We start from the raw sequence: 26643 nt of genomic DNA, 5'->3' as shown, positions 1-26643 counted from the left end.
CTGACTGGGTACAGAGCCAAGAGCCTATACAACATAAGGTAAAGCTCAGCCTTGCTGAGGGAAAGCACAACCACAGCTGCAGTTTATGTCTCTGTGTACATTTACCTATGTATGTGCCTGGTGGGCACGTGTAAGTAGCTGTCCCAGTAAACACTGTACTAAAGAAGTCTCAGCTTTTTCTTCTCACAGTCCTGGAGTAAACTAAGGAACTTTACTTTGGTTTACGTGCAGCTTTCAATGTGGTGGGCAAATTCAAATAACGGCAGCAGCTGAAGTTACAATGATGGTGCTAAACAGGATTCACTTGATAGTGTGCTGCTCAAACTCTGTTCCTGACATAGGGAGATGGGACCAGAGGATGTCAAAATAATGGTGACCAAAAACACGTCATTGAAAACAGAGTGGAAAAGAGAGTCAGAGGAAGGTCTTGGGTAGAGTAGACCCAGTCCCTCTCACCTAGAATCTTGCTCCAGGTTACAGTCTCCCCAATAGCTAGATGAGTGTAAAAAGCTCCAATATTCTTCCAGTTGTCTCTGTTCACTGGGTCTCCCATTGTGTGAGTGTGCTTTGAGCTGTATCAGTGAAACAACCCAGGTTATAAGTGGCCCTCCATAAAAAGCAGGCAAGATGCATCATGGATTATTTCACCAAACTGTTTTACACGAAGTCCCATAAGCATTTGTTCGCCCCAGAAATGGTTGTGCCAGTGCAGCTGACAAGGGACAAGGGGCTGTGGGAACCGAGAAGGCTCCCACTGGGGGACAAGGAGCACTGGACCCTTTCCCACTGGCTCTGAAAAAAATTGTAATGTTTGCAGGTGACTAACTGAAATACCGCTTGGCTTAAATTTTGGGTCCTGGGAGCACCCAGTCCTCTTCAAAGACAGTTGGCAGATGCAGATTCCGCAGAAGACCTGCAGAGGGAGATCCAATCTGCTCTGCTTTGGACATTTTTCCTTCTCTCCCAACAGTTGAGCCTGGGATCCTCTCAAAGGCAGACTAGTCTGTTCCTGTGAGGTGTCTACCTCTCTGCTGTGAGTACAGGTATCAACAGGTATCATGAGGTTGTTCAGCTGTAACTCTGGCCCATGCAGTCTTCTTCTACGGGCAGGCACCCTCTGTGCAGGTGCTGGTGGTAGGCTTTGGTGTAATGCTCTGAACATTAGGATCAGTGCCACAAGGAGCTCTTTTGAGCATCGGTGCAAATAAAAAATTGCTTCCATGGCTGGAAAGAGTCAGATCAGGTTGGGAGGGTATCAGCTGCTGGTGTGAGTGGGATTTTCCAGGCCCTTTATTTTTGCCAGGTCCATGGGAACTGTCCAAGTGATTCCTCCTAGGAGACTTGGCTAAAGCCTTAAGTCAGGATGTTCCAAGTGTCCTAATTCCAACAGGGAGTAGCATCCACAACCTCAGGATGTGCCCCAGTGCCTTGACTAAGTCATATCCGTGTTGAGAGGAGTCTCCACCCCACCTGACTCTTGAAGCCAGACATGCAAGAGTCATAAAGACTGACTGGCAGAGAGCAGTCAAGAGGCAATGTCCTGGTTAAGAATTCAGCTATGAAAGGTCCTATGCGCTCAGGGTGGTGTCTGTGTTTCTTTGCAGCATGGTAGTCTGCTGCTCAAGGCGGGCCCAGGGGCTGAATGCCCTGATTAGTTGTTTTTTCAATCAAATTTCCAGTTGCTCATTTTCTATGTTGTTCCAATGAGTCTTGTTGGCCAGGGAGGGGTAAGGGATGCACATTGGAGAGCTGGTGCTTTTGCTGCCTGGCAACTTGATGATCTTAGTGTCAGATATATGGGTTGTTCAAGCAAAAGGCTTGGTAGAAGCCATCTTCCTCCAGAGCAGGGTAAAATTCAATAATACAAGGTACTGCTGGGCTGCAAGTGAACACTAAAACCAGATGTTGTCTACTGTGAGGGCTGTTTCTCCTCTCTCTTTTGCAATTTCTGTAGTGCTGGAGATTTGCACTATCATCAGCAGCACATCAGCCTTGCAGCAAGGATATTTGCCTGATACGTTTTAAAGAGGGCTTACTCTCAGCTGCTAAATTTGGTTGATCTCCTTTCTAGCATTTAGTAACAGCCTTTTTAAAAAACAAAAAAGGAAATTTCCCACATTTCAGAGCTGAAGGGAACGTAACAACAGTTACATATCCTTTATTCCAAGGATAAAAATATCCTCACATATGCCAGCCACTACTTAGCATTGGACCAAGGCCTAAGGTATGAAGAGATCATATTGCCTTTGGGATGGACATTTGCCTGGGACAGGTCTATGAGCAGCTCTTTAGTGTTTGTTTGGCCATAGTACCTAAACTACTCTTCACAATAAGTTCTCACCCTGGTAGGTGTTGCCAGTTAGAGGGCAGTACACCAAAATTAAGCTCAATAGGTTCCGCACAGCCCTCCCCTTCACTCGCACACTGTTCATCTGTCCAGATGGTTCAGCCTATGTGTTTCTAGATGCCTTTCATCCAGTTCCAGGCACAGGCTTCGCACTGTATCTTTTTCATTCTGCTTTACGGGAACATCTGCTGCCTCTTTTCTTCCCGGTATCTCACTACTGGGGTCTTTTCAGTCTTCATGCAGGCCTCGTATCTCTTCTTTCCCTGGCTTTAGCATATGAAGAATGATGAAGGTTTTGGGGCAAACCTGAAGGTTTGCCCTCCCTGGTCCTCAGCTTGTTGGGTGGATCAGAAGCTGATGACATCCATTGGAGAAGGAAGGAGGTATGCCTTGCCAGAGTGCTGTGGTCTTTGGAGGGCCATGACAGAATGCAGCTGTGATGTAGGAGGTGTGAAGAGGGCAGGGAGGAACTGGTGTGGCATGGCTGCTGAGCTTGTGATGGGGGCCTGCATCATCTCAGACTCAGCACGTACTCACCACTGGGTAGGTCAAAGGCAGGAACATCCAGTTCCCTGAGCTTCTTCCACAGGGAGCCCTTGCTCCTAGGGGGTCTAAGCTGTCAGGATGCCCAGTGTCCTAGTTCTTGTTGGTCTGTCCTCCCTGGCCGACTGTTTTCCCAGCTGCTGTCCTCTCCGCTGGAGGAGGTGATTTCTTATGAGTCATCCTCTTCGGGAAAGAAACCTTGGGGTTCTTCCCCCTATGGTGTGGGCAGATTAGGGGGGAGGTATCCATAACTATTTTATTTTCAAGGTCTCAGCTGGGGGCAGGAAGATTGGAAAATGCAGACTTAAATTCTTAGTTTACGGTGTCACTTATGGAGTCGGACAAAATTGTGCAGGAAATATTCTCACAGACTTTAAACTTGAAAGTTAAACATTTCTTAAGTTAAAAACAACACCAACTTGTCATCTTTTTTCTTGCACAGGACGGTCTGGTGGGACACAGGAGATGTGAGGTCTATTTCTGGCTCTTGTCACCAGCTTCCTATGACCTTGGACTAGCCACCTAACCTCTTTATGTGCCTCCATTTCCTTCTTTGTAAAATGTGGGCGATCACATTTACCTGCCCCATGCAGACAGTCTTGCAACTTACTTCTAGCACAAAAGCATAGGAAGCGCCATACTGGGTCAAACTAAAGACCTGAGTCATCCAATAGCCTTTCCCTGGCCACACAGGGGAAAAGCAAAAACACCGGGCTTGTGTTCGGCTGTCACGGGCTCTCTCACGGTTTTTCACAAAATAAAGCACGTATGGAAAACACGAGCTGAGTGCATAGGAAGGGAAATATGTTTGTAGGATAGTGCTGGATGTCGCAGGGTCAGTGAAGGCCAGCAGCAGCGCTGGTAGGGCGGACTCCCGCAGCATCCTTAACCAGTGCTGCCCCTGCCTGGCTCCGCTGCTCTGAGCACGCCGGCCGGGGACCCGGGCTGGTGCGGGTCAGGCCCCGCGCAGGGCAGGCTGCCCCGCCGCTCCCCCTCCCCGGGGAAAGGGGGTCGAGCGGCCCCCAGGGCACGGGCAGCGCTTCGGGGCGCTCCGAGCATCGTGCCCGGCAGCGGGGGAAACGCTGTGGGGCACCGGGCAGAGCCAGGCCCGGAGCTGGGGACGAGACGCGGCGCTGCCGGCGTCTCCTTGCGGAGCCGGAGAGCGGCTCTGCGGGCCGGGGACCGCCAGCGTTCGGCCTTTGGTCCGGGGAACGCAGGCACGGTGCGCGCCTTCCCGGGGGAGCCGTGCGGCGGTGCGGGCGGCGAGCCCCGCTCCCCGCCCCCCGCCCCCGGCGGCTGGAAACTCCGCAGCTCCGGGCTCCGGCGGGGGGCGCGGCCGGGCTCCGTGGGGGCGGGGGGCGGCCGGCAGACCCGCGAGGGAGCAACGCCGTGCCCGCCGGCGGGCGGGGGACGCGTCCCGGGGAGGGCGTGCTCCCGGCGGAGGATGTGGGCAGGGGGGGCGGAGGGGTGCGCGGTGAGGGGTGGAGAAGTTATAAATCAGCGGGGCCGGGGCTGGCCGGTAATTGATGCCCGCGGGAGGTGAAGCTGGCAGGGCGGCCCGCAGCGGACACTCCCTTTCCGCGGGCCGGGGCGGGCGGGGAGGGCTCGGGGCTGCTGGATGCGGATCCCGCGCCGCGCTGCGCCGTTATCTCCGCCACCGCGGCAGGAGCCCGGGACCGAGGAGAGCCCGTCGGAGCCCAGCCGGCGCCTCTGCCTCTGCCTCGCTGCCGTCGGCAGGGGAAGAGCCCTGCGCTCCCGCGGGCAGGACCATGCCCCGCCAGCTGCTCTCAGGGACCGTGCTGCTGGGAGCCGCCCTCCTGCTGGCAGGTAAGGGTCCGCCGGGACCCGCGGCGCCCTCCGGCCCCGCTCCGCGACGTGCCCCGGGCGATGAGCCTCCGCGGCGGCGCCCCCCGCGCCCCTCGCCGCACGCCGCTTGTCGGCTGGAGCCGGCGGGCACCTGCCTCCCCTCTGCCCCTCTCCCCTGCGCAGAGCCGGGGAAGCGATCCGCCCGCTTTCGGAGGGTCGCGAAACGCCGCATCCCGAGCGGTCGTTCGGCTCCGGACCGCCGGCGGCATGCCCCGGGAGCGGCGCCGCGGGGGTGCCGCCGATGCGGAGCCGTGGTGCCTCCCCTCCTCCGGGCGAGGCGGGGGTGCCGGCGGGGAGGCGAGCCTCTGCCGGGCACGGGGGACAGCCGCTCTGGGAGATGCCCGAACCGGTGCATCACGGAAAGCAAGCATGTCTCGTCTGCAGGGCAGGTTTCTTTCCTCCACGTGTCAGCCTCTCGCAGTGAAGCGGGGAAGGTGCCCGTTCCCATCATGCAAATCCAGGTCCCGCTGCCTCCCCGGGCCCCGGGCAGGACGGCGCGGCGGCGGGTCGGGGCTGCCTGCGGGGGTGGCCGCGCGGGTACCCGGCGTGAGTCTCTCTGGAGAGTGGGATGGAGTTGCCCTCCGGCGCCTGCATCCCGTAACGCTGCGTGTGCCGGGATCGGGTCAGTGCAGGTTCGCTTTCCTTCGTCGTGTCTTACTTCGCTTGCAAGCGAGGAGCCGGCCGCAGCGCCGTGGCGGGGAGCGCGTCCCAGCGTTGCGTTGCTGGTCACCTGGGAGCAGGGGTGCGTGGGGCCGGGCAAGCGCCGGTCCCGCCTGGGCTCCTCGCCCCGCTGGGCCACCGAACCGTGGGGCAGCCCCGCGGAGCGGCCCGGCCCGGCGGTGCCGCAGCCCTCCCGCGCTCGGGCTCCCCGTGTCCCGCACGGAGATCCCAGGTGCGCCCCGGGTCGCGGAGACGGCGCGCAGCATCGCCGGGCCTGGCGGCCGGCTGGAGGCGAGACCGAATCCCGGGTGGGGAAGGAAAAACTCGAGCTCCCCCCGGGACCGGAGCCGAGGCCCTTGGCCGAGCAGCGCGGCGGCTCTGCGGTTAGCGGTGCGGCCGCCCGACCCCCCGCGCTGCCCCGCACAGTGGCCGGGGCCCGGGCAGCCCCGCACCGCTGATCCCGGGCAGCCCCGCACCGCTGAGGCCGCGGGAGCGGCCCCGGCCCGGTGGGCACCAGGCGCTGCTCCTGCTGTCGGCGGCGACGCCGCGTTCCGGGGCTGCCCGGGGGAGAGCTGGCGGGGCCGCTCCGACGGGAGGTTTTCCTGCTAGGGAAGTGCTGATTCATCAACTTTGATATGGATATGTAGGTATTCTTCCCCCCCCCCCTCCTTCTTTTTCCCAGGAAAGTGCTAATTTCCCCACATTATTCGTCACTGCCAAGGAGGTTCTTATGCCCAGGATGAAATAGGCACAGGCAAGGGACACCCACCCTGGATACAGGAAATGTCGGTTCAAGTCCTTGCCAGGCTTCCTTCACAGCTTGAGCTTGAACTTCAGCATCCCGCTCCCACATGGGCTCCCGCAGTGACCAACTATGCTGGGGGACTGGCTTCCTCTTTCCTGTCTGAAAGGTTTTCCATTGTGCAAAGCATGGCAAACCCACTGCCCAGGGAGAAGGTGGACTCTTGTGAGGCAGGGGCTCTAAGAGACCCTAGTTCACCTTCCTGTTCCAGAGACTGTCAGGGACATGTGCACCCTAGATCAATTCCAATGGGAAAAACTTGGCTTGTTTAGGGGAAAACAGGTGCTCTGGGTGCTGGGCACATCCCGGGGTCAGCTCAGGTGCCATAGGCACCAGAAAGATTCTTCTCTATAGGTTGGCTGAGTGCCTCTACAACTGTTTTGCTAGAAATTCATACCCTGCCTTAAATGCACAAGACATTGTGCTCCAAATCAGAATTTAGATTTCCTCAAACGTTTTGATTTTGTTCCACTTTAATTTTTTTTTTTGAAAGAAAATCACCCTTGCACAGCTTTGTTTGGACATCCCAGGTTGATCATGCTTCTTCTGGGTCAGTGGTAAAAATTTCCATACTTGCATTTGCATGGTATGTTTGCATGGAGAGTTTCAAAGTTACTGGTGAAGTGGTGGGATTTCTTGTACCATGCATATCTCTCTGGTTTTCTTCCCTTTTCACTTTCCTTTGATGCCTATTTACCTAAAACTCTTATTTAGGCAATCTAGTGCTTCCCATTTCAAGTGTTCTTGATGAAGCTCAGTTCATCACCACCATATGGTCCACTCTTGTAATTCAGTCTCTGCTTCCATTTACTGACAGGTGCTAGAGGAGATTCACAGAAATAGTCAGTGGTCCAGGAGTTACTAGAGAAAGCATCATAAAGAAGCGGCAGAAGGAGATCTTTTGGCTTATATATGTCTATTTAATAATTTAAATTTCCCCAAAGCATCATGCAAGCTACAAGCAGTGAGAGTCCTCATTTGAAAAATGAGATCAAGGAAATTATGTTTCTTTGACATGTGAGTGTGGGGCACTTCAGCTCTCTTGTCTTTTTATGCACATGTGTATTTTGGTTGATGTGGGAAAGAACTGTCTGTGTTTTGCATAGTACTAGCTTATGTTTCCTTTATAGCTTGTATGTATATTTATTCCATATTGTGTTGCATCCATCTATGCTGAAGACTGTACACATAATCGTCGACATGAAATGCTGTTGCCATGTTAAGTTCAATCTCCCAATCCTAGACTTTGTATGACAATAATTTTAATAATTTAGCATTTGGGAATGTGAAGGACTGGGTTTAAACCCTGAAAAGACCAAATTCTACAGCCAGGATCAATAATTCTGTGGCCACATTTCCAGAAACATGATCTGGCTGTATTTGGCTGTATTTCCAGTTTTCCACACAGAAGCTATACCTAGCAATTAGCAGCTAGAAGGTAAATAGCGTCTGTTACAGTCTTATCTGTCAACAGTGCCATAAGAATCTAGTCGGAACTAGATCATCAAAATCCCCCGTGAATGATGGACTTTTCAATTTCATGGTCAGCTGGAAAAAATGAAGAAAGAAATTCCAGGTCAAATCTAATCAGTGCTGAGGTTAATTTCTTGCAATAACTAACCTGACTTCCCTGAAAGTGCCATTTAGATGGAAGTTTGTCTGTAAAGGTTTCAATTTAATTTGAGTCCTCACTGAAACAGCTGCACAGATACATGGCTACAGTGGTCTAATGTGGGCTTAGGGATGGAGATCTTCATGGAGTCCAGAAAAAATGGCTTTCCCACTTCTTCTGGATCTTCGTGGAAACTGGGCTCCCTTAAAAATTACAGACTGCGTTCACATAAGCAGAAGAGTTAGACCTTACTGCATAACATAGTTTTTTTCAAAAAAATGGGTTTAAGTATCAAACTTACTGACATTGCTGAAGAAAATTACTTATATCACTTACTGGTGTTTTACTAGACAGGTGTTTTGCTCATACACGCTACACAAAGCCAGATTTAATTTTCTCATAGCTGATGTAAATGTGGAGTAATTCCTTTGGCTAGGAATTGGGCTAGGCTAGCATCTTGCTTTATGGTTCATGCTGGAGGAAATCAGGACTTGGCCTGTGCCCTAGTAAAAATCTTCATATCCAGAAGCACTCGATACATTTAAAACAATAAAATTTGCCACTGGGGAGACTGGAGGATTTTTTTAGTGGTGGTGGGGTTTTTTTACATGTGAACAATAACAAACAAGCTGAGCCTATTTTTTGTCACATGCTTCAAAGACTGAAACCAGTAGCCCTTCACACTGTGTGGGTGTTTAGGACAAAAGGAAATTGTCCAGATTTTCAGGACAGTTGCAGAGTCCTTACACTTTCATGTGGTTTGGAAAATTCAAGCACTATGTTTATCAATTTGCTAGTTTTCATGTCTGACTGAGATTGGGAAAGGAGGAAGCTCCACAGATGAGAGTTAAGGTTCGGCATTTTAGAAGTCTGTGACAAATGGGGCTGTGGTGGGGCTTTATCAGCAAAACTGTTCCTTTGAATCCTGCCCCAAAGTTAGGGATTGGGACTTCCTGCTGCAGCCCCAGAGGGAATGGAAAGCGACACTGCTGCAAGAGTAGCTTTGCCAGGAGCTGTAGGATGGCCAGCCACAGTCGCCTCTGCTCTTGGAGGTAAGTTCCTCCTACTGGTGTAAGACCTTCAAGAAGCAAATTGCTCCCTCCGCAGACATGCTTTATCTTTAGATCTCGCTTCTCCCCCAGCAGCCTCTTTTTTTTTCAGCTATCAATATTTGTAAGAATGCTGGGGAAACATTTCTATGTATATTTGAGCATGAAATCCACCCATGGACAGTACCAGGCCCTTCTTTCCTTGCCCTTGTGATGCATCCTCACTATACATATTCCTGCAATGGAGAAACAACCTTTCCCAAGCATTCCAGCTGGGAATGACCTAACTACTTAACTCACCACGCGGAAACCGCTCATCCTAAAATTGGTGCCAGTGATTGTCAGCAAGGTGCCCACACAGTTTTCTTCTAACAAGATGCAGAAGTTCACTTTCATTCCCCCACGGCTGGAGGTCAGCACTGCATAAATCCTGGTGGTTAAAAGAAAAATGCTGCAAACAGCAGTTTGAAAAGTGAAAATACAGGCATTAGTGCTCTCTCCAAAGCCAAGCATGGAACAATATCATGCCTTTTGTGACCGGCAGAATGAACACATGCTGGAACTAAGCAAAGCGCTAACAGATTGAGAAACAAGGGTGTGTGGGGGAAGAGATTTGAAACTATACATTTCAGAAGTACTTTTGTCTGCAACTTAAGTCTTGAGCCATTGATATGTATGGAGAAACTTGGACTGGGAGTGTGGATGACTGTTTCTTTGGTATTAAGTCATGTTTGGTATTTGTCTTTTTGGGGTTTTTTTTGTGGCACAGTGGGTGGAAATGTGCCAGACTAAAGATGAAGAGGAGGATGATTTTGCTCGTGATGCAACTGTATTGTCCAAGACAGTTACAGATGCTTGTGAAACAGTTAACTGATTTATTAATAATCTTTCCCAGATTTTTGTTTGGCTTGTGTTAATGGTTCACGTTCACGATGACCTGATTTTACTATCTCTGTTGTTTTCCCATCAAATCCCAGTTGATTTTTATTACCAAAATCAATTTGTCCATATCCACAATGTTAAGTCACCCTTGTAATATATTTAGAACACAATTCAGCGTGATGCAGTTGACACTTGATTTCTGTTTGCGTGACTTTTCTAGATGATGGGGCTGCTCCTCCAGCATTCCCTGATACATGGCACTAAGCACGCCTAAATGCAATCCCTTTTAAGTTGTATTGCTTCTTTTGGAGCTATGGCCTTGAAACAAGGTGCTCTTTGCCATTAGAGCAGCTGAAGGATGGGGAAGTGGTTAGAAGGAAGTGTTTCTAGGACTTCAGTGGATAGATGTTGTGGCAGTGTGGTGACATTATTTCTGCACCGTGCCCGGAAGCGGGGGTGGAGTGGGCATGGTGGCCCTTGCAGAGCCAGGGACCCGTGAGCAGATGTCTCTGTTCCTCGGAAGTTCCCTTGGGAAGCCCGTGCTCTGGGAACAAGACCCCCTGCTTAGTGTGTGGGGAGCAGCGAGGGATGAGTGTGAGGGTGTTTCATGAGAGGAATTTCACAATTTCACATAGTTCACTTGAGTGTCCTTCCTGTGGGATTCTTCCCTGCCACGGAGTGAAGGAATTTGCCCCTTTTGCTCCCATTATTGTTCCTCTGTGGAAAAACCTCTCATCAGGATCACCGTGGACTAATGTTAACAGAAGCGTGAGAGCTGCCATCCTGGATCAGACAAGGGTTCTGTTTAGCTCCGTGTCATGTCTCTGGCGGTGTCCAACATCTGATCTTCAGGGGAGGTTCAAGGAACCTTGCAGGAAGCAGTTATCTGATAAAATTCTCCAGAGAGGAAATTTTTTTTGTAGTATGATCTAAAATCCACTATTATTTACTAAGAAACCGTGGGATTGAGGGTCAAGGAAGCTAAAATTAGTGCCTGCCAAAACTCAGGTGTTGTCCGTGTTTATGGCAAATGGATATAACATAGTGGAATTAAATTGCATTATATTGTATAATAGAATTTTCTTCTTCTGTTGTGCTGGTAGTGTTTGGGTTGAAACCCCGCCTTTCTTTGTTTCATGCAGTGCTGTAATTAACATTCGTCCTAACCTATTTTATAAGTATTAATGGTTATAATTTCCCAGTGTAAACTGAGCCATAGGCAAGCTTGCTAGAAGCTTTCTGCTCGTGCCCCTACCCTAGATTTAGTGGTTTAGGTGTCATTTAACTGCAGAACGGGTTTAGCCTCTGGAGCCGTTGCAAGGGATTCCTCTGTTCTGGTGCTTCTCATCTCTAGTTTAAACCATTGTGTTGCATTAGTTATTTTCTCTTGTTTTGAACCCAGGGCCTTCACCTATAGCTTTGCTTTATACGTTTAAGTAGGGTGGATGGAAAGTCAGTTCCTGACTTTCTTTTTCGTGTGTGTCTTGGAGTGTTGCAGGACAGTTCAGGTGTAATGATGGAGCATCGGAAATAATAACTGGCAGCCTTCAGCAAAGTGGAAATCCTGCAACTTTGCTTTACATTTACTTGTATATAGTTCATAAATTATTTCTATGTGCACAGCTTAATGAATAATACAGCCCCAGATGAATTTGACAGGCCTGTATTGCTGGCTGAGCTGGCAGGTTACTGGCAGGTAGGCAGTTTGTGTGACTGTATGAAATAGTCTTCCATTTCAATCCTACTGTATTGCATAATTTGTCCTACCAGGGAATCTGTTACACATTTTAAGTATCAAGTTGGTAAAGAAATTTAATTTGGTCAAGAAAGTGTACCCCCTTACTCTATATAGGAATTCTAAATTATTTTTCTGTCTGTTTTAATGTACTTGCTTTGTCTTTTTACCATCTCAGTACTTTCCTACTACGCTAGTTAATGGGATAAACTTTTTTCAGAAAGTATTGAACTGATGATTATGTTCTGGGATCTGTCACAGTGCAATTAGAGCAGAGGTGCAGTGGTTGCTAACACGTCTCAGTAAGTGATGGAGTAGATCTGATGGCTCACAGATGTAATACAGGTAGGGCTACCTACAATCCCATAAGCAGCACAGGCTTAATGATGTGTAGAGGCATGAAACCATACTTCTGGGTGAGTGCCAGTGGCCGATCCTACGGCATCACTTTTGGATGGGCAGATGATGGAGTCACAACCACTTCTCATTTACAACAGCCTGAGCAGGGTCTCTCTGTAGGGGCCAGGGCAGGCACAGCAGGGTAGAGGGGTATATGAGCCACATGGACCTATGCTGAACATGGCTGTGAAGGTATCACTATAGCCTAGCCCTGCTGTAACCAGTTCTTGCTGAGAACAGCCTCAGCAGACCTGCTTTTTTTTAAGCTGGGCATTCACTTTGTTGAAGACCAGATGAAGGCGGACACAACTGTGATATTTATCTTGCTTTTCTCAACATACACCATCTATATATACATATATGCGTTTTGCCACCTTGGGGTGGTTTACCAAAGTGATGATCCAATGAAGGTTCATGATGGAGGTGTCAGACTGTACATTTGGATTCCCATTTTCAATTCCATATGCTTAATGGGAAAGACAAAATTTGCGATTATGGCTGGTTTTACTTCTTCTCTGTAATTGCTTTCTTCTTATATAAGCTGATGAAATGGGCACCTTCACCAGGCTAGATAGTGCCAAAGGTGCTCATTTCAGATGCTAAGTTTCTAGAGTTACTAAAATTGGGTAGATAAAAGAAGAAAGATATTTTTTTCTCTCAGGTTCTCTGAATGCTAGATTTTAAATTTTATTTTTAATTGGCATTATGTAAAGTGCCTGTGCTCATCCACAAGTGTCACCTGGTGACTTTAGGGCAGACAGGACACAATCTTCTGATGAGCTGGTGAAGCAAGTGCCTTTAGGCAGGTGTTGCATGGGCACAGCTCACTGAGCTGCATGGCCTTGGCTGCCCAGCTATGATGGGAAATGGTAATAATTTCAAATGGTAGTAAGTGGAGCCAGAATTATTTCAAGTACGTGTGATTTCAGCTTGTTAAATTTCTACATCTAAATTTTTCAGTGATTAAAACCCCCCTGCCCTTTAATGAAATAGTTTTACCCCAGGCTTCTGTAAGCACAGTCTGACTTAGCTAGGGCAAATACTGGCAAAACGCTTGGCAGTTATTGGGGAAATACGTATTTGTTTGCATTTACAACTTTTGGCCATATTGGCATGGTAGTGTGTACTGCTCAGAGGTGTTAATGCAGTGCTATCAGAATTGTACTTGTTCTATTTTTAGCTACTGGGTGTTTTGCTTTGCCTCTATAGCATCTAATCTTACATTGGTGTGTGTACACATGTAGGGGCAGCAGAGGCATACAGATAGTAAATAAACTCTTATCGCTTGCTCTGAGATCCAAAACTGAGAGGGTAAGAACACACTTGCTCAAACAATAGACATACACATTTTTCTGTGCCTGTGAAGGCCTTTCTTGGGCAGTAGCATATCCATTTGCCCTGCTGAATGATTTTTAGTTCCAGAGCGTGGAGTCAGGGTCGAGGCATTTCAGTCTTCCCAGGACTCTTCTAATCAACTGTGAGAAACCTTATCGTGTTTGGACTCTATTATGATTCCATATCATACAGCAGTCCAGCTTTCACATCCATTAACTTACCCATTTTCTTGGCTGGCTGTTATGTCCTAATGGTAATTTAAATTCTTAAATTATGGTTGTGATGAATCAGACTTAAGCATTTGATCCAGAAATGACTCGGCATGTGTTGCAGAACACCAGACTGGGTAATTGGAATGTCCCTTCTGGACCTGAAAGGGACAAGCCAATGAATTGATGATATTTATGCATCAGTGTGTACTTTGTAAGTAAATAGCTTCCAACATTTTTCAATTTTCTTGATCTTGAAAGGAAACGAGAACGCATTTCAGTCATGACAGAGGCATGTGTGAGTGATAGATCCATTGAGGAGCAATACAGCTTGAGCTGCTTCTTCTGCCCTGAGTTTTCTGTTTGCTGGCAATGTACCAGCACACATGGTGCCTCTTCACTCAAGAGCCAAGTGGAAACAGAGACAAAGCTACCTTGCAGTCACAGGACCTATGTCTGTTAATCCTTGCAAGTCCCCATGGCCCTTAATTGCCCTGCAAAGTTCTGCTTTGACAGAAATAGTGGTTACGTTTTGCTGCTTCAGCTCACCTGGACAATTGTCAGTGTTGGCTTGGGACAACGGCATACCTCCTTGCTTTCTTACAGATTAAGCTGTCCTAGTTTCTCTTCTGCAGGCTTCAGGTGTGAAGATTTGATTTGCGTCAGAGAAGTGGTGTGAAATAGGTGTATGAAGGACTGCAAGGTTTCCTTTAGAGTGGGGACCTAGATGGCATCTGAAAGACCTGGAGATACTGCTGTGAACCTCAGGGTGGCTCATGGTTTGGCACTGTGGGTCTTTCCTGGAGGCTGTTTCTAAGTACAGGCAATGGAGATGGTGCGTTTACCCCTGGATGCAGGAACCAGACTGTGCTGCCTGCTTTGCCTGTGCCTGAGCAGTAGAAACCCAGGCAACATAGAGGAGATGGGGGCTATTGCTGCCATGGAGATAGAAGAGTGTCTTGCAGTAGCAGTTTTCTCCAGCCACCAGCAGTCCCAGAAATAGAAAGCTTCATTACCCAGGCTGATCCTTCCTACCTCTAGTCCTGTGGCAGGAACAGGCCAGACATACAAACTTGGAGCAGGGGGAAAAAAACCAAATTTCCAATCACCACCCAAATTTTGTGAAAACTCTGCCTAGAAGTTCTCCTGTCTTTGGAGAACATCATCAAAATGCAAGTATTCATGCTGATGGGGACCTCAGTATTGATTAAACTAGGAGGACCTGTTAGTCATCGTTCCTCCTTATGGTCACATGTAAACCAAAACTTTAAATGACTCTTCAGTGTTGACCACAGGTTCTTGTTTCTTTCTCACTCTTTTTTTTTTTTTAATAGAGTGATTTGGTGTAATGATGTAATTGGAATTATTATAGGTAGGTACAACTGTTCAACCAAAAAAAAATAATTTACATTTACTTACAGAATGGCCTGGAGTACCTTTAGAAGAGACAGTAATATAACAGCTTGTCAGGAGCTCTGAAATAAAGAAAACTACTGAAATCCCAGGTTTTCTTACAAAATGGAGTAAAGCCATATATCCAGTATGAGGTTAGCTGGTGGCCATGTTCTGGTTAAGGTGCTGCTGCAGATCAGAGTCAGCTCATTTACACTGGAGATACACTGCAGGTCAAACCACTGGGTACCACCATGCTCCTGAGCATTTCATCCGGATTCTGCAAGTGCTTATTAGTTGCACACATGTGGGCATTCCCACCCCCTTCAACGGGATGACTCATAAGGAAGTGCTCATAAGCAAGAGTAAAGTCCTGGGCTGCATTTGCACGGAATGACCCGCGTTTTAAAGAGCACAGAGAGGTGAAGACCCTATTAAGAAATCATGTGCACTCTCTTTCCAGTGCAGGAGTCTCCCCTACAAAATACATTTTTGCTGAATGTGTTTGGATCAGGAGGGAACGACGATTTTGATGGTAAAACCCACAAAGGTTCAGTTATATTTAACAAGCCTTAAAACGCATGCAAATCCAACAATGACTGAAACAATTACTTCATGATGGATAACTTTATTGCCCACAGATGGCACTTTAAACCCAGAAGGTCAGATTCTTTGTATACATTGAAGTTGCAAAGATAAACTGATCATTCTCCTTAACCTCTCATTGTGCAGGTGAAAAAAGATCAGTCAACATGTTCAGGATAACTGGAGTGGTTGGAAGAGAGTCACGCAGCCTCAAATTATGAAGATGTTAAAAGTAAAAAGCCACCAAACCTGTTAACTTCAAGGAAATTTCTAATAACTTTTAATATCATATGTGTGGGTTTTTTTAACTAAGCCATAAAGCTAGCTTTTGGGTTTAATTTTTTTAGTCAGAAAAATTCACAGTGTGTGAAAGGAAATTTAAAAGTAGAAGCTGGAAAAAATCAAAATGGGGATAATACTCCAAAATGTGGTCCTGGTTTTGAGTTCAGAAGGTCTACCCTTTTAAAAGAAATTGAGATTTAGCTGAAATCAGTAGAAGGTTGATCATGTGTGCATGGTTACTCATTTGTCTGTGGAACTGAACTTACATGTCATATTGGAAAAGTAATATGCATTTTCATTTATTTAATCTTTTTTTTTAATTACTTGTAATCAGTGGTTTTGTTTAACAGATAATTCACATTTTTATTTACTTCATTCAGGAAGAGGATCACTGTTTTTTGCAAAGCAGAAAATAATTGAAGGAAGTTCTTTCTTTTGTTGCCCTGCAAATTACAGATTATACCCTCTGCTTAAAAAAAGTAATAATTGTCCTTGCCTTATTTTAGACAGAATGGCTAACTTTTGCAATCTAAATTAATGTTTGCTTATTAATTAAGCAACCTGGTTGACTGACTTTCACATGTATCTAATAAGCCTTCCAAAACAAATAGAGTATGCTCAGAAAAATCACCCCTTTCCCTATGGGAGAAGATTCTTCAGTTATCAGGATTAATTAGTTCTCTTGTTGTCACATGAAAAGAAGTTGCACCCCCCAATGTAGGTCAGTGTGAGGGTAGGCTGCTGATGGTCGCATAGTGACAGGCACAATGATAAGTGAATGTGTCCTGTTGAGCCATGACCCTTCAGAAAAGACAGTGTCAAGTAAAACGCCCAGAGAAGGTACATAGAAGGCATAATCTGCTTCTAAATATTGACAGTAGGAATTTCCCTGCTATTCTCCTTCCTTTTTCTTTTCTGGTAAACATGTCAAAGTCTATTGCATTTGTGCTCTGCATCAGTTTTGAAGCATTTAAAAATGTAAGGAAGCTAATGACCCATAAATAGATAGGATGTCAAATAAAGCTATTTTTCTTCAAGACTAAGCATCTTGCTGGTAAAAGCATTGTCTTGCATACTTTTAAAAGCAACAGTATTGGCTTGAAATACGATCTTTATTTCAGTTTTTTTTCAGTGAAAAACTAAATGAATGTATAACAAATTGATGTATCATGCCAAATGCGCTGAAGTTAGGTCTTGAATATGAATAACTACTGCAGTTAAGTGTCTAAAATCTACTTGAAATCAATGATGAAGCTCTGGCTTATACCAATGGGAGCAAAGACAGACAAACATTAAGCACTCCTTTAGATCCCACTCACAATATTTACAAATACTGTGGTGTCTTTTAGATATATGTAATATGTGTAAAAGGGCAAAAGCTTGAAGATGTATCTGGTATTTCTGAGGGTTTTTTTGCCTGCAGGATGGGGTGAAAAGATCTGGTGTTTGGTTTGGTTGATTTTTTTGTTTGGTTTGGGGTTTTTGTTGTTATTGTTTCTTAATTTGATTTTAATAACTCTGAAGCAGATCTTCTGGCACACAGGCTTCCAGGCTGTCTTGTTTTATATGCTTAATTTAAGATAGATCTTGAGATTTTCATGTGGATGCCTTTGCTTTTATCACTGTAGAGTTATCAAGAGAAAAATCTGTAACACTTATAATGGTTTCTTGCCCTTCGCCTTTGGCAGATTCTGAAAACAACAGCAGCCCACAGTCCCAGGGCTGGTGTCCTGGTCTCGGCATGGGTCAGGCATGGGCATGGTGCTGCATGGCTGGCTTTGCTCCTGGGCAGGGTGCTGGTGCTGAGCAAAGCCAAACACTCAGCACTGCAGTCATAACCAGGCACTGCAGACTTGCTCTCCTGCTTTGCTCTCAGCACCTGTCACTCACATGGATTTTCCACCTTTCCATCAATTTTACACTGAAAGCAACTTAGGTGTTGCTTTCTAACAACTGGGCTAAGTGTTGCAACTCTAGCAGCTGGGCTTTGATCCCAAAGGATTCCTTTGGTAGACCATTACTGATGTTTTTTTCATACATATTGAACTGTTTTTAATCACCATTGCATGCTTTCAGCTTTTCTAGAGCCTGAAATAAGGAGGAATTCAGGGAAGCTTGGGGCCAGGTTTCCCTCTGAAGCAAGGAAGAAGATTCATAAAGTTGGGTATAAACACTGCCTTCTTGGGAGAGTATCTGAGCCTCCAATTCTGGCACGACAAGAGGAATAGAAATGAAAATTAGGAACATGGTAGTTTCACAAACTGTCAGATTGTTTAGTTGGAGGACATTAACAAACCCTCTTAAGCAAAGTGACTAGGTTGCTCCTCAAGAAGCTGCCTAAGCTCTTGCAACATCTTATCTGAATTTCTCAATGTTTAGCTTCAGGGACATGATTTCAGAACAGCAAATGAGTAGACTCATAAACTTTAAGCATCTGTGGAGGGCTATCCCATAAAAGCACAGTGCGTTCCTTGGGAGACCCAGCATTTCAGAGTTGTGGTCCATAAATGGCATGTGAGAAAAATGTATGTTTGCAATATATCACATAACAAATGGCTTCTTCAAAGATTTGCTGCATCTTTTTTCTCCCCTCTTAACAGCTGGCAGAATATATTCCTTTCTAGTTAGAAGTATGATTGTCTAGACAACTTGCAGAGGAAGTCTGTGTATTTGTACAGTATCACCATTCAAATTTCTGGTAATATTTGTAGTAATATTTCTTTATTCTGAAAACTTGTTATGCCCTTGCTTGAAGCCTGTTCAAGTGAGCTATAATTTAGTTTATGTCTATGTTTAAGTGTACCCTTTAAATCTTGTTTTCAGTAAGGATGGATGATGGCATATACAGGAGAACTGCTGGAGCCACAGCATAAATAAGATATACAGAGCTAGAAAGAAAACTGCAGATAAATGTAACTAACTTAGATGCCAAAGGTTAGTTAAGTTAGTTAACCCCTATAGTGCACATTTCCTATATTATAAAGGAAAAGAAACAGCTCTCTGAACACCTCTAGCAAACGATTTTGAAGACCTAATCAACTATTTGCTTCTTCTCATGGCTTGCACTAGGTAGTCCCAGAAGGTGATTTAGATCTCTTGCCTCCACTAATGTTACAGCGAATCAGTAGGAAATACTTACTGACAAATGGAGCACAGCTGGCTCCCATAAAAAAACCAAACCAAACCCAACCCCCAAACCCAACCCAAAGGTGGCAGGTGAGGGCAGTGCCTCTTTACCTTTTGTACAAAATCCTTGTACTTTTAACATCTCTCTCCATAAGTGGAGACTTGGCTTCTAGGCCTTTCTCAGGCTGAAGGAGTTCAAGTCCACATCTTGGAACAGAGTTTTGTTATTCAGCCTCTAATCTGAGGCTACACCTGCTGCTGGGTTAAAGCTGCTGAATTTGGAGCAGCCATTGGCTTTGGAGGGTTTATACAGCTGAAATTTAGTCACCAATCTCAGCCAGAGCTGGTGTCCAAAAGTTCCTTCTATAGTCAACAAAAGAGGGACTCCTCTCCAGTGGGTGATTCTACTATGTTTGGTGCATACAGCTGTTTGTATTTGGCTGTGGCAGGGACCTCTTGAGGGAAGGGCTTAAAATAGCTGAACTGAAACTGTACTTGACTGAGTTCTAGTGGAAAATCTGCGTTACCCTTGTTTATATGATGCTGTTTCTCTTGTATGTTGACAAAGAAATACTTTCTCTTAAAGTGATCTGGGGTACTCTCTGCTCCTCTCACAACACTGGAATCTTCACAGATTGCACTTGGGTTCAGATTTAGACTTAAACTGGGTTTCAACTTTAACTGTTTCAAAATATTTTCTTGTTATGTTCCTAGCTTCTGGAACACTTTGCTGTCAGCGGGAGGGCAATGGGATGGATCAAGGACTGTTTCTTCTCTAAAGCACGCATTTCTGTCTGCTTGCCACAAAAGCTTTTGTGGCCCATAGTCTATTACGGGGCAAAGATAAAACATGATGCCTTTTCAGCGCTTGCTGCCTTGTTGAAAGGGAAGGTCCAGTATTCCTCTAGTCTTCTGACCACGGGGCTTTTTCATGGACTTCCTAAAAATTGCTTTCATATGGCCTGTGAGAAGCCTGCCTGGATGTTTCCAAGTGTCCTGAATTACGTCATGTTACACTGACACCCAGGGTTTCACCCACACTAGACTGCTCCGGCTGTGGCTAGGACCATGCTGGCACGCTTGCTTTCTCAATAAGCAGCAAATCTGGTCTGGAAGGTGCCTTGATCTTGTTCTCAACATTTACTGTAGAGCTGTCCAGTTGCCCTTTGACACCACTTTGCCAGTAGGAAGCCTGCAGCCGGTGAGGGGCCGTAGTTACTGTGACCTTCAGTCATGAAGGGAAGATCCTTAATCCCCTTTCACTCCTCCCAGAGCAGTTCCAGTTTTGCAGCAAGCTGTTTGAGTGAGGGTTAGGTATCTCAGAGGTCAGTACGTGGCTCTTGCTGTGGAAGTGGCTGACTTTTGCCCTTCCCATTGAAGGGGCTGCCATGGTGGTGTTTCCTAAGGAAATGCAGCCAGTGGTGCTTGAGGGCACGCTTCCTTGGTTAGATGTGTAGCCACAAGGTCTTGAACTTTCTTCGTGATACACTCAGTGAACAACTTGAGAGCAAAGTCATTGACCAAAACTTGCATAACTTTAATTTGTACTTTCTCCCCTGAGTAATCCTCATGGATTATGTGAGTCCTGAGTTAGGACAACAGGGTCCTGCCCAAAGGAAGAGTATGTGTGGTGAGGGGGACCTCATTTTCTTTGCTTTCCTCTCCTAATATAACATCATAAACATAAACATGAGCAGACTGGGAACAGGATGATTTGTCATTGTTAATGTTTTGGTTTTTTTCTCTCTTTGTTTTTCTAGGATCTAGTTCAGGATCAAAATTAAAAGTTCCTGAGCTGAGTACAAATGGCACACAGCACGTTGTTCAAGCAGGCCAGACTTTAAATCTCACCTGCAGGTAACCAGCTGAGTTGGATTCTGATAATTTGGCTGGGAGTTCATACACCTGACACTTTTTTTTTTTTGTAACTGAAATTAGAAAAAAATGAAACCTTATATTGTGGGGAAAGGTGGGGAGTGAACTTCAATGGCAATTGTTTAGTAGTTCTTTGTTGTTTCTGTTGTTGTTTTTGGAAAACAAGATAAAAGAGAACCCCAGAAATAGCCTGATATAATAAAAAAGAAAGCTTGGGAACTGGAGCTATATAATTGCAGACCAACATAATTGTTTCTGCTTCCTTATCTGTATTTGCAGGGGGGAAATGGTTCATTCATGGTCTTTGCCTGAAACTCTAAGTAAGGATAGCAAAAGGCTGAAAGTAATTAAATATGCCTGTGGAAGGAATGGGAAGCAGTCCTGCAGCAGTCTGACCTTGAGCAGAACTCAAGCAAGTGACACTGGAAACTATAGCTGCAAATACCCAACAAGTCCAGCAAAAAAGAAGAAGGAATCTACAGTCTATGTATTCATTAACGGTAAGATTACAATTTTTAACATGTCTTGATACTTGCATTTCAATACAGCAAAATGGACAAATAAGGCAGTTCAGCTGTGGTCAAATACAGGGGGGTTAATATTTTCAGCCTTGAAAAATGTCATGTTAACTTACCAGCTAACATATAAATTAGTATAAATGTACAGATATTATGCTTTCTCAGAGCTTGCAAATACAAATGCTAGTGTTTTATCTGCTAGGAAAAAAATGAAGAAAGAAAAAGACCCAATCCGACCAGTTTGCTAGAATAAATAGAACTCCACTTGGAAGTTCTTTGTTGTTTCTGTTGTTGTGAAATAGGCAGCAGAGAAATCATATCTTACAAAATCAGATGATGACTGATGAAAACCGTGTATCTGGTACAATGTCCACTTCAACCTGCCTGTCTAAGAGTATAGATTTCTAGGCAGCTGAGGGATGCCAAACCTGCCTATCTAGATCACCAAATCATCTCATGCTGTAGAAAATTACTGTTTGCACGTTAAGTCACATTCAAAAATGTACTCTGTAGTCAATGTTACACTGATTGTAAAAATCTAGAATAAATGGAATCAAACTGAACACAGAATTGTGTTCAGCAAACAAGTGTTGTGTAATGTATGGGAAATGCTGGAATTAGGTCAGTTAGGCTGTAACAGAAATTGCTTTCTGATCCTGTTTTCTTCCAGGATATTAATCAGACACTTCTCAGAGCAGTTGACTTCAATAGATACAATAATAAAATAAGAAACTATACACACTTTAGGGATTTAAGTTAATTTTATATTTTAGTTTTTCTTGATTTTTACACAATATCATTAATAGATTACTGTAAGATATCAGGATTCACAGATTTTGAAAGCCCATATTACAGAGAATGTGCAACTGGAAGTTTTCCAAATTATGTGTCTGCTGCTCCTAACGAGTTCACATTAGAGTGAATTAGCCCTTGTTTCCATTTTGTGACATGAAGAGTGGGACTGGTGCTGTGAAAAAGCAGAATGAAATGGACCTCTCATTACAGTGATAGAAAATAAGATAGCTCCCCCCATTATTGTGTGTTGCTTTATTGAGAATTCCTGAATAATTCATGCTGTTTGCCCCGCTTTCCTTCATCTGAAATACACCGTAGAGTGTTTTTCTTACCCAGATATTTTCAGACAATTCACTGGATAACCAACTACAGGTGCATCCATGGAAGCATAACCAAAGCAGGTCACTCATTTAATGACCACTATTTCCTGCTGCCTAGGAAAACTTACAATTTTCTTGAATGACTTTTGCAAGTTTCCCATCATGGGACTTTCTTGAACCTCTCACCTTGGATGTTATCTCTATAAGATCTACCCACAGTCCTCTCCATTCACCGTGTGAGAAGAGCAAAGATGGTTGTGAGACTGACCGAGAACCTTTCTGCTAAATGCACTTTACGATATAGGAGGTTATTTTATGTTCTCTTGGTGTCTTTCCTGCTTGAAGTGTTCATTTTTCAGAATCCTGAATTTTTACAAATGGAAGACACAACCCGTCTTTCTAACTCTTCAGTGCTTCCCAAGTCATACATAGCTTGCTTGTATCTGAAAGAGATCCTCAATTAGATGTGTGTGAACCAAGGTTATCTGCCTAAATCACGTGATGATGGAAGAGAAACGTATCCTTGGAGAAATGGTTTTTGGACAGACAGATGGACACCCCCCACCCCCTCTGCCCACACACACACACATCCACCCCCCCGTAATCAGTTAAGGAACACTGCCTGAGTGTCTTGGTTTTGTTTATTTTTCAAGGACATTCAGTCATTAAATGTTGATGTCACTGTTGAAGATAGGATTAGATTACATTTCTCCTCCTACCTGACTTGCCAAAACCCAGTAAATGTTTAAGGGACAAGAATGTATCAAGCTTAGACCTCTTTGGCAGCTTAATTTTCTGAATTTAACAATCCTTTTGTTTAAGAACCAATTTCTTAACACTTAAGTGTTGATTGGATCCTAGTAAGCACATGTAAGAGTTAGGGCAAACTACTGATAGCGAGGGAGGCTGCAAGGTAACTGCTTATTTAATGTCTGTTGAAGGCATCGCTCTACCCTAAGGTGGGGAAAGGTTTATTAGTCCTCCAAAAATTTACAATTTCAGGAAGAATTGTTGAGTAGGTTGAAAAGAAACAAGAAAGCAAGCACCCTTTCTGATCAATGTAGCATTAGCATTTGGAAAGAATATACTAAGGAATCTCTTAATATAAGTAAAGTCCTTGTTTCTGTGAATGTGTATGAAATTCAATTACCTGGCTCAAGGTGGGGTGAGAGGTGGGTAACAATCATCTGTGAAGACTACCTTTCCTGAGTTTAGTTTTATTTTAAATGAATTTATGGGTGCTTAGGAAATAAACATTTGTAAAATTTGGGTCCCTCCTGGTTTTGTATTGTTTCCTGTGGCAGGACGTTGTGTCAGTCCATTTCCCATATTAGCTCCATGTGGATCACAGAGGCGCCTGTTTCCCATGTCTTAGCATGCTGCAGATGAGAACAAATAGTTGCTATTTACAAACACAGAATCCGAATCAGGAAAATTGATATTGTTTGTACAGGAAGTCATCACTTATTGTTTTAAAAATGTTTTTCATTTCCGTAATTAGAGTGATACTGAATATGAACTGGATTTTTAAAAAAACCAAACCCCCACAAAACAAAACAATAAACCTAGTAAGTCTGTTGGTTCAGTAATGAATGTATGCTATAGCAAATGAGCTTCTGTAGACGAAACCAAGATGCAGGTCAGTGAGAAGGACAGTGCAAGTCCCACATGCCCCAGGATGACCTGAAGCATTTCTGAAGTCCTGTGCTTGCGTGATTGAGAACAGGCAGGCTGGTGACTTCTCTTGCAGGATCTAGTACTGACACCACCCTTCTTTCAGCTGGAGAGGTCACTACTGTGTTTCACAGGACAGTGAGTGTGCAGTGTGTGCCACAGCAACTCTTGACTACACAGGGCTCAGGAATTGAGACATCAAGTGAGGGAAATTAATTCTCTTAAGAGTCTTGGGCTTTGCTCTAAGAAAACTGATGTGTCCTGACTTCCACCAGCAGCCATGGGAAAAATCTGAAATGAAGCAAAGCTTCTTTGCCAATTTCTCCACTGTCTTGGACCCCAAACTGCTCGGATCCTTGTTTTGTATGCAAATGCAGCCTAGTAGTAAAATGGAAAGATTTGTAATAAACGCTCACTGTGTACACTGGAGTGAGGCATGGGGAATTCTCTGCTTGAAAAGAGATAATTATGGAATAAAGACATTTAAGAATCAAAACTTATCAGCAGGCTGTTTTGAAACCTATGTAATTTCCCTGGGGACAGTGCTGAAGGCTTTTCTTTCTGCCTGCCTTTGTTCTACTATCTCCAAGACACTATTTTCCAGTTACTGGGGCTCATTCATATTCTTCAAAAATGCGCAGTTCTCTTCATTCTCTACTCTCCTCATCTCTTGCCTTTGATCAGTTGTTCCCATGGTATGACAGAGGAAAAGCATATAAGTTCAACTAACATTGATATATCAAGGTTAGATTTTTGCATGTATTTAAAAAAACTTTGATTCAAGTTGAAATGTTGCTGCTTCCTGTGATGAAGATAGCTTCCAGCTATTAATATACAAGAATAAGGTCTTAATTCTGCTGCAATGAAGAATTTGTCGCTAAGTGAAGTTGTACTTGGCCTTAGGATGTTAGCCCATTTCTTGGTCGATGTTCTCCCTCTCCTTGTCTCCCCTGGAACTCCTGCTGTGTGTGTCTTCTGACCACATACTTTTCCTTGCGTAATGAGACATGTATTGGTACTTCAATTAAACACCATTCAAAATACCTGTTTTAAAATCAGACCTCTAGGCTGAGTCAGCTGTCTATTCTCTTTCTGTACTTAACAGAAAGAAACAAGGACCTTCTGGTACGTATTTCTCATCACTGACTTTTCAAGGAATCTGGAGAACAAGCCTGTCTTGCTCTGAGATGATTTAAATCAGGTGAGACAAATCAGAGCTGGGTAATTAAAGGTACAAGTCCTGAGAGTACTAGTACTCACCATTGCCTAGAATGTCAAACATGTCCACTAGTTTTGGATCTTTCACTTGAGATGTGTCTTGGGTCGGACAGTCCAAAATGAAGGGCTTTAGCATTAGTGAATGCTTCAAAATGTAAGCCTCTGAATTGCCAAAACATCTGGGGTTTTGAGTGCATTTTCAAACTCTAGAGTTGTATTCTGCAAGTGCTGAGCATATGGCGTCTCCTTGGGAGGTCCACTTGTTGACAGATAGCTGGATCCAGCCCCAGAACTGATGTGGAATTAAGACTTAGCTTGAATGGATTGAGTCCTATAACCCTAAAGGTACTATGTTGCAGAACAGGGAGAGCATCCAAAGAGTTCCCCAAGAGGGTCTCTTAAGATCAGAAACATTAAAGTCAAAATAATTCAACAGGTGAAAAAAGCAGTAAGACAAAACACCCTGAAACCTAAAAGAAAGGGAGATTTTCTTCTTCTTTTTCCTTTTTCTTCTTCATATTCAGAAATAAAGTGCTGACAGAAGAACCTGCTGAGGCCTGGGAAACTCTTCCTCCCCTGTGCCTTTTTTCTGTCTTTGCTTTTGGCACAGTTTTAAAGTGAGCAGTACAGTTTTGGCTCGCACTGTCAGAGTCAATAATATGATAGCACTTCTGTTATGAAAAGGAAACTAGTTGAAGTTAAACTACGCTACAGCTGTGTCAAGTGTGCAGACACATTTTTAGTGTCTAATGGGGTTCCTGGTACAAAACGGAGCCCTCTAGGACTTGCTGATGTCAATCACCTATAATTGACATGCTTTTGTCATTGCATGTACGTGGACTTCACATGTTGGTACGCTGTGCTGAGCGGAGCACATGCGGAGGCCTTGGCAGCATCGAAGGCCAGGCACTGAACCCTCTGAGGTTCTTCTTCCTCACCAAGGCTTATAGCTCCTACTGAAACAGGGCTACATTCCCAAGATGAACTATCCAAGAAGCAGGGATACATCTGAAAAAGGGTTCTTAATGTCCAGTAGCCTTTCTAGAGATCATTTTCTGAACATAGTACTCTAGCATGGATTTTCCGGCTAATGTAGGTCAGAATATTTTTCCATAAGAGTTATAGACATGTTTTGTGTGTGTTGCAGACCTGCGTCAATGATAGCATTCTATAACTAGCCCCAAAGGAAAACAAACAAACCCTGCCTAAAAATCACCGTACAGTTATGCTAGCAATGCTTCATCTGTGAATGTGCTCCAGATACAAAGTATTCCCCTCCTTTTCCTTTTTATTTTTTTTCCCTGGACTTCTGTGATTGTTAATTTATATCTCAAGTCTTCTTTCAAGGTTGAGAAATAATTTGAATTTGAAGAGTATTATTTTACAGGCTAAAGAGAGGCAAGAGTGGAAAAGTCCTTC

At 44.9% G+C, this 26643-nt stretch overlaps 1 protein-coding gene across 2 annotated transcripts in view; it reads left to right on the top strand.

Moving 5' to 3' along the window:
- Positions 1 to 4383: 4383 nt before the first annotated feature.
- FLT1 (fms related receptor tyrosine kinase 1) overlaps positions 4384 to 26643 on the top strand; it is a 117863-nt gene continuing 95603 nt past the window's right edge. Inside the window, exons 1-3 of one of the 2 annotated variants that reach the window (XM_037376963.1) lie at positions 4384 to 4717; positions 20585 to 20681; positions 20979 to 21199. In XM_037376963.1, coding sequence (XP_037232860.1) covers positions 4417 to 4717; positions 20585 to 20681; positions 20979 to 21199 — 619 coding nt within the window. In that variant the 5' untranslated portion in view covers positions 4384 to 4416. The remainder of the gene's footprint in view (positions 4718 to 20584; positions 20682 to 20978; positions 21200 to 26643) is intronic. The other variant, XM_037376964.1, reaches the window with a different exon arrangement.

This window comes from Falco rusticolus, chromosome 2 (genome assembly GCF_015220075.1).
Source record: "Falco rusticolus isolate bFalRus1 chromosome 2, bFalRus1.pri, whole genome shotgun sequence".
Taxonomy (NCBI): Eukaryota; Metazoa; Chordata; class Aves; order Falconiformes; family Falconidae; genus Falco; species Falco rusticolus.
Note: the sequence above shows the minus strand (reverse complement) of the source record. Positions and strands in the feature narration are given on the sequence as shown.